The 14,540-nt window shown below is 35.5% G+C and overlaps 1 protein-coding gene across 1 annotated transcript in view; it reads right to left on the reverse strand.

Moving 5' to 3' along the window:
* Positions 1-13,485: 13,485 nt before the first annotated feature.
* The window catches only part of LOC149922166 (regulator of G protein signaling 7-binding protein-like), a 105,241-nt gene continuing 104,186 nt past the window's right edge, over positions 13,486-14,540 (reverse strand). Inside the window, exon 6 of the mRNA XM_090163562.1 lies at positions 13,486-13,778. Coding sequence (XP_090019688.1) covers positions 13,663-13,778 — 116 coding nt within the window. The 3' untranslated portion in view covers positions 13,486-13,662. The remainder of the gene's footprint in view (positions 13,779-14,540) is intronic.

A 14,540-nucleotide genomic window follows, 5' to 3' on the forward strand; every position in this document is an offset into this window, starting at 1 on the left:
GATTTGGAATTATTTCCATTGAAAATAACATGGGAATCTGAACGATTTTAAGGGTCCACCAATTGACCAAATTGCATTTAAACTTGATTAAATTTAATTATTGAAATCAATTTAATTTTTTTTTAACGTTTTTGAAATTTTCAAAACCCTTCAGATTCCCATGTTATTTTCAATGGAAAAATCCCAAATCGTGTTGTCAAAACGTTTTCGGTTGCCATGGCGAAACGAAAGCCCGTCGCAACTTTTCCCTTGCAGATTTTTTGGCCGATATAGTAAGTGGGAATTGCGTTGAATGTTGTGGATATTTTTGCCACCGTTTGGACGAATGAAATTCGAACAAATGTACCCAAATCACCGTAACAATGAACTATTTCATTTTAATCATCTGAATTCTCTCCTCAGAGATATATCACAAACTTTCTGTGAATGCTAATATTACTGACTGAATACCATTCGTATAATCTCATTATTAAACGGAGAATGATATTATAATTATGGCGATCAATATTTCGATCTGAGAATTAATTAGTGGCGTACATAATTCGCTATCACCCCCCCCCCCCTGATTCTGGAAACGGCTAAATTGTTCCTTTTCCAAGAATTCTAATAATAGCTTTCCTGCCTCTCTTTTGTGTTTTCCTCGTATCGTAATTATCAATTTTTCTAGTTCCACATAAAGTGCTTTTATAAATTTGTCTTTGGTGTAAGCATTTTAATTTCTGTATTTCGTAGAAGAATGATTTGTAACAATTAAGCCAAATTTTGGGCTGCTCGGGAACTGTACTCAACTCCCGTTAAAGAGATAATGCTGTTTTTCGGAGAAGTATTTCGTGGACCATAAGGCAAAATCTTAAATAAATTCAAAGCAAAATTTTTAAATCTTTTCCTAAAGATAAAAGAAGAAATAAATTAATAGGTTGTAGGAAGGTCCTTATATAGCATGAAAGATTAACTATCTTAACTCATTTTCGGTACTGAAGAAAATTATGGGAATTGGGAGAGGTAAGCTCTATGCCTATAGTAATTATTGTATTATTCCTCTCGAAAATCAGTAAATTCGGAGATTTCTATTTAAGTTTCGAATAGGGAAAATTATTAATGATTTGATGCCTGGGAAACTACATTTTTGTGGGCCCTTTACCTACACCACGTTCAATAGGCGCTTCAATAAATCATCCTTCCAGGAAATCGCCAAGAAGTTATATTTCCGAGAGCCAGGACCCGCAAGGTATTGTTTATATAGAACCTGTGAAAATAATGGAAACTTTTCACCTGTAAACAGAACGTCGTGTTTTTGCTAAGCCTTAATATATCAAAAAAGCTACCTGGTTAAAAGGGAATGCTTGTTGCTGCCGTAAAGGTGAAAAATTTCCATTAATTTAACAAGCACTATATAAACAGCTAGGAGCAACAAACACAAGGAGAACGCAGCTAGCCTTTAAACACGCTAACGAAGGGTTGTGTACGAATTTCATTGGACGAGCGTCACGAGCCTTTACGCTGAACGTTTTACGGGTGGGGGGGGGAGACAATTTCGGAATTTTCCCCTTCCGACGGCAGCAGGAGCTAAAGCGTCTAGCCAATGAAAAACGTACACAAGTAACTCCACGACTTTTGATGAGTTGCGTTCTCCTTGTGTGGGATGTTGTGTTTGTTGCTCCTAGATAAACAGTGACTTGCGGGTCCTGGCTCTCGGAAATATTACTTCTTGACGATTTCTTAGGAGGATGATTTATTGAAGCGTCTACGGGAATGAATTTAATTAATTAGCGACTATAGCAGAGCTTTTCAGACTTCGATAGATAGTCGTAGTTCTTTATCCGAAAATCTTTTAACTTCATATTACATAAAATACATCATTTTTCGAAATAATACTTTCCAAATATTATGTTTCTGAAATTTCAGAATGATGATATCATAATGAAACTCCATTTTCTATTGCTCCGTCACTAACCTCGGAGCAACAGGGATCAAGAAATTAACTAAGCGCAGCTTCGCAATGTACAAAGCGATTTGTTCCTGGATCTGCTGTCGATAGAACTCCGGGAGTGGTTGGTCGGTTACCAGATTCGCCTAGCTAGACAAAGAGCCAACTTCAAATTCTTACGCAAGCCAAACCAAGTCAACTAGGTTCTTCGTTCACTTAATACACGCAAATTTTTCGTTATTGCTGGATTTAATTTTTCTAAATGCAAATACGGAGCGATGACGAGCGTTGACGCAAAAAGCTCCGGTAAGAATAAAGCTTGTTTTCCACTGGCGCGCGCAACGACGCGTTTCTCAGCTTAAAGAAAATAACATTATGACGCGCGCCAGTGGAAAACAAGCTTTAAGCTTGGTTTCCACTATAGCGCGCGCCATAATGCATTTTTTTTTGCGCGCGTCAAAACGTTGGTACGTCCCAAAGGTGAGTGACGCGTCGAAACCAAATTTTTCGCGTGGATGATCTCACAATCGCGACACTATTGACCTTTTGAAAATATTGTCAAACAAACACAATATTTCAGCGGGCAGTCACCAATAACCCATACCATATAAGGGTGAGTATTATCACACCATCTGGTGTCAGCCCCAGATCCCCATCCGAGGGGTCGGACATTTGCCTGTTTTGTGTACGGGATTTTGGATTTTTTAAAAATCCAGGATTTTTTATTGTGGATTTGTCATACAAAGTCTATGGGAGCAAAATTCTTGGATTTTGGATTTTTTGATTTTTTTCCAAATTTTGTACGGGATTTGCCCAAATGACCGACCCCCCGTCCCCATCCCTAAATACCGTCTCGCATAGACCACTGGGGAAGGACATTAATCCACTTCATTCCAAATCAGAATCCTACTCGATTTTACAGAATCCACCCTAGCCTTTTTAAAAATCGACCGAACGCGTGCATTCAACATAGTACACGTAACTCAACATTGGCCCGTTTTGCCAACTGCGTAACCGGATCGATGGTATCGCGTAGGAGGAGATTGAACGAGGAGCGGTTTAAGCTAATAATGGCTTTGCCGTTTAAGCTAGCAAAAATCCCTTCGGAGAAAATAGGAAGGCGCGCCTCTGTCCCGCGCTCACCTCCGAGACTCTCCGGCTCATTAGAGACCTCACCAGTCCTCTCCTCTTGATCTCGAATTCTCGCATCCACGAACCATCCTTTCTCTCCGCTGACAAAGAGACGGTTCCACTCGACGCTCTCTTCCCCAGATCAGCGCCGAGGCTTAAGTTGAGATTATTATTAGAGATCTAGCCACCTTCGCCGTTAGTATTGAGTCGCCAGAGAGAATTCGGCTGCTTCGAATCGGGCCTTTTATCAGGCGCAGCCTTTTAGTTTCGAGTGCAAAGCAAATTCGTTTCGCGTTTTGGGAAAGGAGACGGTGAAAGGCTAGATAACTTTGAATAATGGGATCTGTTTCCAAAACAAACTCTGACTACTCCGCGTTTTGGGTTCCTCCGACACCCCTTTATTTTCTACTTCCCCCCACCCATTCGCGACACGAGGGACTTTGTCGGATTCATATTTCAGATTTTGTCGCGATTGCTGACCTTGTAAGAGGTTAGGCCTAAAGGCGGCTGCACCATATACCAAGAATTTAAGGGGACTCACTTTTCCCGATATTTTGACACGGTAGGCGTGGCCTAAATCGGAAAGCTTACTGAGGTACATCAGTTGCTTTGAAGCTGTAGTTTTTAGTTTTAGGAGAGCTAATTATTTTACCATAGCGCCGACTGAAAAACGCTAGGTTTACTTGTTGCCTGCTCGATTAGGGACTTAAAGTATAGTTAAATAATAACGATGTTGGTGAAAAAGAAACATTTTATTCTGCGTCAAGTCATGAGGGAGAATTTTAGAGAGACAGTGGTTACATTTTTGTGGAGGAGGTATTTATAGTTTTTACAAGATGGGGGAGAGGGACCAAGGGGTCGGGTGGCGCCACTGGTGGAAAGGATGTCCAAATCTTTCCCTTCCAACCCGTGACGCTGCACTTTTTCCCACATTGACCCTCGTGTTGCAATTCACGGGGGCGCGTACAATGGGCAGGATACAAGAATAGACAAATTCATTAGTGTAAATTTTACTCCCAGACAATCTGGCGCCTAAATAGTTTCTCGCGACAACTTGTTTTATTTTTAGTTCTTTTACAAATTATTAAAGGTTTTCACAGAAGCGCCTCAAGAATTCGGTTCAACTATCACTGCGATTTGGGACCATTTCTATTTCTATGGTTGGGACTTAGCAGACAGTACGTGCGAGAAAGTTAGGTTAAGCTTAGTTCTTTAAATTTGTTAGGTTTAGAAATGAAATGGATTTAAATAAATTTGATTTAAAAACTTAACCATACGCGGCTTACTGGTTATTTTTATTTAACACAATGGTTAATTACCATTACTTAGACTTTTAAAGCATCAATTTCAAAAATAAAAGGCCAAAAACTTACTAAGCCTAATCATTTAACCGACAACAACGGCACCATTTTGCCAAAATTGAACGTCAACGCCATAGAGATAGAAAATAAATAGAGGGAAGATTACCGCGTTAAAGCACCCCTGTAAAACAAAATTGTTAAATAAAATTGTATTGAAATTGTTTTTGACCGGGAAAATGCACCCCCCTCCGCGTATGTATGAAATCGGAGATGGGCAGAATTTGCAACGCCATCTATCCTTCCTTTTTTACAGTTGATTTTCAAAAAAGCATAATGTATTTCATTTTATTTTACATCCATATCCGAAAATTATTAGTTTTTTTGCATATTAAATCGTATAATAATCGTGATTAATATCTATAAATAAACAGTTAATCGAATTTTTTATAATGAATTTAAATTTTAGTGGTTAATTTATCTATTTCCCCGAGCTCTAATTTCCGGTGATCGGGTTAAATTGCCTAGGAGGGTGGTGGCAAGCCCTTCAAAATTTGAACTGTACCGATCAATCCTAAATTAGTTCTTGAACACAAGTAGATTAACTTAAAAGGGACGCCTTAAAAAAGAAAACTGTCAAAATGAAATATATTTTTTGGTTGGTTGGTTTTTAAAACATGATTGAAACTTTTATTCAGGTTTTACAAAACTTTCAATTGTTTAAAATTATCTCAATATCTGTTCGTTCTTGACAAGCTTTTTCTCTGCAACATTTTCAGATAAAAGGACAAAAATGGTGGATAAAATAGCTCCACAATGTTAAATGCCTGGAAATGAATCTATGACTGATGTACCAGAATTGATATGCTCTTTACCATAAGTAACATAATAACAATAGGTATGACACTTCCTATTGCTTTAATGCTAATTTTCTAACCGAACCTTTTTTCGGCACTGATACTCCTTTCAAGCTGTGACTTGGACTCGCGATTTACCGTTTTGGATGACTACTTTTTGATGGAAATTTAAGCCTAATATCGGAGAGCACGTTTTGGAGTCGTGAGGGGCTTTGGCTTTGTTTTGAAGCCCGCGTGCGAATCACGCGTGATAAAAAACATGAGCTCGTGGCGCCGAGAAAAACATTTTGAACTTTTATCAATAGTTCTTTTTATAAACTAGCGTGGCCTTATTGTTTAGATGTTGCTCTTACGTCACAGTCTCTTACTTTCACAAGCCAACTAGCGCGCGCTACAGTCGCGAGCGCGCGTGCAAATCGCTCGTGACGTAAGAGCAACATTTTAACAAGTTGGGCAAGACCACTTTTTATTTTATAAAATCAACTATTAAGTGTAATAAACCGCCTAGATATTTCAGCTTAGCAAAAGTCTCGCGTATTTTAGACAATAGAGGGCTCTGTGTTGAGAAAACATCTTGATTACGCAATAACTATGAAAATCAGTTTAATTGTAAATCTCGTTAATTGTCATAATTATTGTTATTATGTTAAATTAAATGAGACTTAAAACGGTTTTAAAATTCACAATTTATTTATTGAACCATTATATTGTCATATTGTAAAAAACCCTGAAGAAGGAGGAAGAGTTCCTCAGAAACGATGGATTTTTTAAATAAATAAATTGTGAATTTTAAAACCGTTTTAAGTCTCTTTTAATTTAGTTTTTTCACAATGTGCTTCTCTTCACTTCTTGTTATTATGTTACTTATGCCTTTACCCGTATGCGAAACTGAATCCTTATTCCCCTAATCTAATACCGTTCTTAAGCCTAAAATTAAGAGAACTACTTTAGGCTTAGTAATAGTAGCGATTAAAGGTAACATTACACACGTTTTACTCTTACGCTGAGCAACTAAATCGCGACACCGCCCTCGAATTCCGATGCCAAAAACGGAAGCGGGTGCCTGGTTTCCCTAGTAGCGCCTTAATCGTTGGGGAGGGCGCCAGAGTGCGTACGTTTTGGGCGCATCCTGCTTTTGATTGATGTGATCAGATTTTTGTACGGGCGACTCGAAGACTAATTACGGGAGAGCCGCCAGTGTCGAGGGCGATTCATTTTTTACCACTTTTTCTGGCTACTTTGATGATCACCCTTCAACCATATGCTTCAACCATCGCTTGAGAGGGGTTGACCTTAGGTCGCTTTATTAGCCGAAATAACCACCGTGAATAACAATGTCCGCTACTAGTACCACGGATTTATTTTATCCCATTTATCGACACCCACATCGGGATTCTATTATACCCGACAAGTTTGCTTAAGCTTCTATTGTTGGGTTGCTGACTTTAAAAATTACTATCGTACGTTTCTTTTCTATAATTACCCTTTACTAGCAAAACGGGGTTTTGCGTGGTACCATATGTGTATAATACTTTTACATAAGTGTGACACTTCCTATTCTTCACATGCAAAAATTTTCGAAGTTTACCACTCGAAAGTTTTCTAAATATTTAACATGATAATATTCTGAAATTTGTTTACTAAAAATAAACTCTAAATCAATAACAAATACCGTAAGTGTATAATATAATTACATAAGTGGGACACTTGTTATTCTTCACATGCAAAAATTTTACTGAGAGTTATTCTCAAGACAGACTGCATTACGGGCTTCGTCGCCGTTTTGCGTCCGCTTGCGAACGAGTCAAATGTAGCCTTTGACAGCGCTTCGCTAGGGGGAGATTTCTTCTGTTGATGACGTCACTCCATTACTAGATTATAAATAATAAGAGATGGCGCTGACACTTGGCATTGGGCGATTCACCTTCGGACGTAAGAAGCACACTATATTATATTATTGCGTTTGAGCTCTAACAACTTTAGGCTTTGGCGAATGTTTCCACTTGCAATTTTGTTAAAATCTACCTCAAAAATAAACTTAAAAAATTTACCAAAAGTGTTGTGTTCGTCAGATTATTAAAATCTAATTTTCTTCCTAAAACGTAGTTGTTGTTTTTTACATTTTCCCTCAATTTGAAGTTCCCAAACTTTATTGAGAAAAGTAGTTATTAATTTTGGAATAATTATATACCCGTAACACTACTCAGTACATATAACGCCGTCTGCATTTTCAATATCGAACTCTATTTGGTTCAAATTAAGACAAAACCTTAGGAATGGTTGCTATTGTTAGAGTAGCTATTTCGTCACCGTTAAAACAAATCCACGTATCTTTTCGGTGGCCTTTTTGAGAAAAATGGATTTTTAATTTTGCAGGGACTTGTGAAATCGCGTGTTAGGTTTTTACACGCGAGTTAATTTTATAGTTAAATAATTTCGTTTCAATATTGAATTTATGAGGATTTTAATTTAAAAATATTTTGATAAAGGGGAATTTTTAGAGATACGTGGTTTTGCGTAATGAAGTGAAATAGGAGCTGAAAATAAGCAAGATACGTGCTTTTGCGTAATGAAGTGAAATAGGAGCTGAAAATAAGCAAGATACGTGCTTTTGCGCGAAATGCGTTGTGAATAGCAAAGATACGTTTAAATGTTTTCTCGACTTAAAAAAAGAAATTCAATTGCAACCTATTAATGATTTTAATGTTATATAAGTAAATTGGGGTGTAGAATCTAAATATGTCAATTTTTACAAAACCACGTATCTCAAGTTACGTGGTTTTGTTTTAACGGCGACGAAAATTTGTTTTCGAATTCAATAAATTCTGATGAGTTTTGTGGTTTTGTAACTAATAGCTTCTCTTTAAAATGCCATTTTTCGGCCTGATTTACTTTTACCATATTTTCCCTTTTTTGGGTAATAATTTCCCTAAATTGGATTTTTTCCACGATCTGGCATCACTGCTTATTTTGTTGACGACAAATACGTTTTCAAAATTGTTGGCACGTGTGAATAGGCTTAGAATAGGCCTATATACATTTTCTAGGAGGCAATGTTCTGTTGGGTCACAGTTGCGTGTAGACATGCAGTTAACAGGGACCATTGCCATCTAGCGGTATTTAATGAAACAATAGACCTAGAATGTTTTTAATAAAAGCCCTCAGCAGCTGAAGGTGACTGTCGATAGTAAACACTCTTTGAAATGAGAAATTTTGTTTTATTTAACGTTTGGTAGCAATTTCCTGTCCTTTAAAAGTGTTTGGAACTCCTTTGGTACGTACAGGGTGATAGAATGGATAGTCCCGAAACTTCGTTCTTGCGGTGCAATTCCTATAGAACAGGGGTGACCAAGTTGCTGAACCTAAAGATTACTTTTTTGAAGGTCGAGATCACATTTCCCAAGGTCAAATATTATAATATAATATTTTCCTATATTGGCGAAATAACGATTTTGAAGGTCGAGATAAGCATTTTGAAGGTCGAGATAGACATTTTGAAGGTTGAGATTGGCATTTACTAAAGATCACTTATTTGGGTACCCCTACTTTTCTCATAGAGATATTTAACCCGCACAAAATGTCGGCCTTGAGCAAAGAATGATAAGGTGAAATAATTGCAAGCTAAAATTTAAACGCTCTTAGTTTGATCGCTAATTTCGCTAATAGGTTAAAGATGAATATATTTATATACAATTTGTTTTTTGGAACTTTATTTCAATATATTTCGGTGATATGCTTATCATCGATTTTTTTCCCAATATCTTCAATAGTGATTATATTTTATTATTTTTATTTTTCGTATGATATGACGTGAGTCGCGTATACAGCGTGATTGGTGGTTTTTTAAAAAAAGGTTTCATTTTTAATTCTGGCTGATTTATATGTTTTACAAATGTATGGTTTATTAGAAAAATTCTATAATTATCTTATATTGATAAGTCGGAAAAACTCGAAATACATGTATATATATGGAAAAACTCGAAAACCTGATTCTATATTAATTTATACTTAATTTTAAAAGATTCTACCATACTATAGACCCAAAAATGACAAACTTATTATTTTCTTCTCAACACATCTTACAATCTTGGAATATTATAATAATTGTTCTTTATTTATTGAATTATTCTTTCATTATTTATATTGTCTTCCAAGTGTTCACGATCCCGATACGGGACGCGTTTAACAATTGAATAAATTTGTCCCGTATTTGTTCAAATCAATTTCCGGGTTAGACCAGGAAACTATAGAGGTATACACTTGGAATGTCTAAGGTTCCATTTGGACGGTGATACGAAAGCGCGTCGAGAAAAAGGCGGGGCTTAACTACGTCCAGTGTAAGACGTAACACGACATTTCAAATTCATTGGCTCGAGGTCTGACGCGAAAAGAATGCGTCGTCATGGTAACAAATAGGCGATCTTCCCGCACAAAATAAGCTTATAAAACAATGGATTTAAAAACCTCAATTTGTTATCGTACTTAATATTTGGAAGTAATTATAATGTTCTTCGCGAAAGAAGTGTAGTGATACCTAATTTCAGGTATTTGTATGGTTATAAAAGAGATAATCAGGTAAGCTAATAATATAATAACCATGACTATGCTTAATGACGAGTTTTCGTCGAATTATGGTAGCGTGGCGCGAGAGTGCTTCATCGCGGCCGTAAAAATCTTCCTTAGACATTCCAAGTGTATACCTATATAGTTTCCTGGTTTTATATATATTTATTTTAATTGAAATTATTTAGAATAGATAATGCCCGAGTCGGTTACCGATCTAACCACTTAGTTTATATACATTTTCTTGGATATATTTAATAGTTTAATTAGGTTAGAACAATACTTGACTGTTAAGAGGCATATACAACTCAATTTATTTAGGTCCAAGTTTTATCTCAATACTGATAAGGCGTCGTAGATCCAGTTTTCGCCGATGAAGATTTTAAAGGTTTTAGTTCGCTTTTGAAGGTTGTAGGAATTGTCTTATAGCTTTGAATATCAATGATCTTATAAACAGAGGCGTACCAAAAGGGATCAAATTAGGGGAGGGAACCAGCCTTACTTTTACCAACAATGCCCAGATTTTCCGACTCATTTGGTGAAATGTTTCTGAAAATGTTTCTTTTAAAAAATTGGTTACTAAAATAAAGTCGGCCAAAATTTTCGTTAACTGGACCTTGTTCTAGCTATTGAAGAAATTTTTTGGGAAGGGGTGGAGAAGCTCCCCCATACTCCCTCTGGGTACGTCTCTGCTTATTAAAACTAATGTAAAGTTTCCTCCCAAAAATCGGTAAATTCTGAGATTTATATTTACGTTTCGTAAGGGGCAAATTAGTTTAATTAAATTTGGGTGCACCCTTTACCTAGAACTCTGTCAATATACCACGTTCAGTTCAAATGACGTGGAGGTGTATAGACTAGCGACTATAGCGAGCTTTTCAAACTTCGATAGATATACGTTAGTAACGCTTAACGGCTCGACGATTTGACCTCATAGTGTAGTCGAAGGCGGGGGAAATGTAACCCTACCTCGAGGAAGTTCCATTTCGCCCTCCTTTGATAATAATAGCTAGTAAACGTATACATTTCCCGAAGACGACCGGACGTTTAGATGGTAAATAAAAGCGGGAATGGGCTATTTTGTAAAAAGTAATTACACTCTCTCCCGCCAGAGTAATCGTCCCCTTTTTGAAAGGTGTCAAAATATAGTATTTTCCGATCTTAGCGGATTATAGAACGCCATCTGACGGCGTGAAAAACGACCGTTCCACTCACGGTGTCTACCCCCTCAATCTCCTCCTACCCGAACCCGATTATAATTTTTTTTGACGTACTAAATTTGATAGGAGCCCTATGTATATTTCGGCTGTTTTCTTAACAAAACCGGAAAGTAGCTCCGGGCAAAGTTTTCTTTCAGCGCTACTTCGTAACGTATCCGTATTCTCTTACGTATGGAACGACGTGGCTACGTTACCGAGTCGCGAGATAAAACGGAGAAGGCTTTTGCTGAAATTGGCTTTTTTCAAATTAAGTTATTTCGATGTTATTTGGTGACAGTTTTTTGGTTTTGTTTTAAAGTACATCTAACGCTGTAATTGTCGCCTGATCCCATTCGAATTCGCTTAATACATTTCTGAAACGCCAGCAGTGTTGGTCACCGCTCACCTCATTGTGAGCGGATTTGTTATTATGAGCGAAAATGAGCGGTAAAATATCTTTTTAAAAGAGCGCAAAACAAAAATGAGAGGAGTGCCAATTTTACCGCTCAAAAAAAGAGCGGAAAGGGATGAGCGAAAGTTTAACCGCTCAAAAAAGAGCGAAAAGAGAGGAGCGAAAATGTTACCACTCAAAAAAGAGCGGAAAGAGAGGAACGAAAATTATACCGCTCAAAAAAGAGCGGAAAGAGAGGAGCGAAAATTATACCGCTCCAAAAAGAGCGGAAAGAGAGGAGCGAAAACTTTACCACTCAAAAAAGAGCAGAAAGAGAGGAGCGAAAATTTTACCGCTCAAAAAGACGTGAGCGTGAGCGGCTCTTTGACGAAAATGCCCAACACTGAACGCCAGTAGTACTTTACATAAATTAGCGTTAGATCTGTTATTTGGAGCGTGAGATCTTCGTGTACAAAGCGCGCCTTCGAACTTAACCAGAGCCATCTACTAGTCGAAATTTGAACCAAATCTACCGGAAAAAAGATAGTACAATTATTATAGCTAAACAATGGATTTGATGTCAATTTAATCTTCGTATCGAAGTGTATTAAACCGAATTAAACTAAATACTCGCGTGGGATTTATTATAATTAAATATAAATATTTACCTTCTCTCACAAGGAGAGTACCCGAGGTGTTTATGGCTGATTTTGTTCAAAGTCGGGCGTAATGTAGACCTATATGAGATATGAAATTTCCCAAAAGGAGACCCATTCGATTTGCCATGGCAAACGAAAATGTTTTTGACCACTTAAAACAAAAAAATTTCAACTTAAAAAAGCATGGGATTTTCTCGGTTTCACAGCTAGGGCGAGGGGTCGGTCACTTCCTTGATTAACGACGCACCCCTCAAAAGATTAAATCCGATTTAATCGTGATTATTGTGATTAAATTCAATTTAATCACGATTAAGTTGATTAAATCACGTTTAATCATGATTAGAATGTTAATCTGATTTAATCATGATTAAATGATTAAATGATTAAATCTAATTACAATGATTAAATCTAATTAAAAAGATTAGATCATGATTATAATTAATAAATCTCGTTTAAATGATTAAATCCTGATTAAAAAGATTAGATCATGATTAGAATGATTAAATCTCGTTTAAATCGTGATTAGATTTTTTAATCTTGATTACCCTGATTTAATCATTTCACTATGATTAAGACGCACCCTAAATGGAAGTGACCTGCCCCTCGAGCAAGGGTACGATTTGTTTTTTTAAATCATGAAATGGATAATTAAAATTTGAAATTAAACCCGAGAAAATCCCATGCTTTTTTAAATTGGAGATTTATTTGTTTTAAGTAGTCAAAAACATTTTCGGTTGCCATGGCAAATCGAAAGGGTTATCTCATATAGATCTACGTTACACCCGACTGTGAACAAAATCGGCCACAAAACTCTGTTGGTTTTGGGACTGCTTTCCGACAAATTGACGTAACGTGTGTTTGTTTAACATAGCCACGTTCACTTCCATATGTTAATGTCGCCAGCCCTCGTTTTATTATGATATAAATGTAACAACATTTGCATAGGCACGGTTCTATACAATCGGAATGTATTCGTATTATTTGTTATCAAAATTGTTTAATATATATATATATTTTTAAACCCACATATCGGTACCTACTTCGGCCTCCTAAAAATACTTTAGAGCTTCACTTTTTAATTTTTCGTAAACCAATATATATAGATATATATTTTGAATATATTTTCATAATATTCGTAGTTTTAAATATATATTTTTTGTCTTTTTTTAACGGAGAAAAATTTTTTGATCTCCGATTTTAACATGAATTATTGACGAGTGTATTTCTTCAATTCAGTGAAATACGTCCAAGCGTAAATATTTACGCTTTCCAGGATAATATGTAGAAACTTTATTTAGATATACTTTGAAATTCAGTAATGTAGCTACTAAACTTTATTAATTCAAGAGTAAAATGTATTTGAAAGTGATAGTGCTATTATAGAAATGAATATGATAGTCTTGTACATGGGATACATTTGTTTAGTAGAAAGTGATTTAGGTCCATTTTATTATGGACAATTTACTGTTTTCCTTCGAAAATGAAAATTACGTTATAGGCCTAAACGGGATACTCTTGTACTGTATTTAAAGCAATTTATTTGTAATTATTGGTCCATATCCCTCCCCTCCAGAGTTTTTGTACGGGGGGAGGCGTGTTAGGGTAGGTGGCGCTAAAGTCGTTACATGAATTAATCTTCACGTTAAGTTAGACTTGCAAACGCAGCACCAATCGTTGAGTTGTTTGTAGACTTCGCGATGTCGTCGGTTCTTCCATTTGAAGATAGTGTCGTCTATCAGAGATCTTCCTAAATCTAGGCATGAGAGAAAGAATATTGTCAAAATTTAAAAAAAAATTTAATTACATTGTGCTAATCATAATTTAAATTAAATTATTTTAATTATAATTAGCATCACTTGATCTTAGTTATAATTAACATCACTTGATTTTAGTTATAATTAACATCACTTGATTTTAGTTATAATTAACATCACTTGATTTTAGTTATAATTAACATCACTTGATTTTAGTTATAATTAACATCACTTGATTTAAATATTAATGTAGATCACTTGATTTAAATATTAATGTAGATCACTTGATTTAAATATTAATGTAGATCACTTGATTTAAATATTATTGTAGATCACTTGATTTAAATATTAATGTAGATCACTTGATTTAAATATTAATGTAGATCACTTGATTTAAATATTAATGTAGATAACTTGATTTAAATATTAATGTAGATAACTTGATTTAAATATTAATGTAGATAACTTGATTTAAATATTAATGTAGATAACTTGATTTAAATATTAATGTAGATAACTTGATTTAAATATTAATGTAGATCACTTGATTTAAATATTATTGTAGATCACTTGATTTAAATATTAATGTAGATCACTTGATTTAAATATTAATGTAGATCACTTGATTTAAATATTAATGTAGATCACTTGATTTAAATATTAATGTAGATAACTTGATTTAAATATTATTGTAGATCACTTGATTTAAATATTAATGTAGATAACTTGATTTAAATATTAATGTAGATCACTTGATTTAA

The sequence above is a fragment of the Leiobunum rupestre genome, chromosome 11 (assembly GCF_980474605.1).
Source record: "Leiobunum rupestre chromosome 11, qqLeiRupe1.1.hap1, whole genome shotgun sequence".
Taxonomy (NCBI): domain Eukaryota; kingdom Metazoa; phylum Arthropoda; class Arachnida; order Opiliones; family Sclerosomatidae; genus Leiobunum; species Leiobunum rupestre.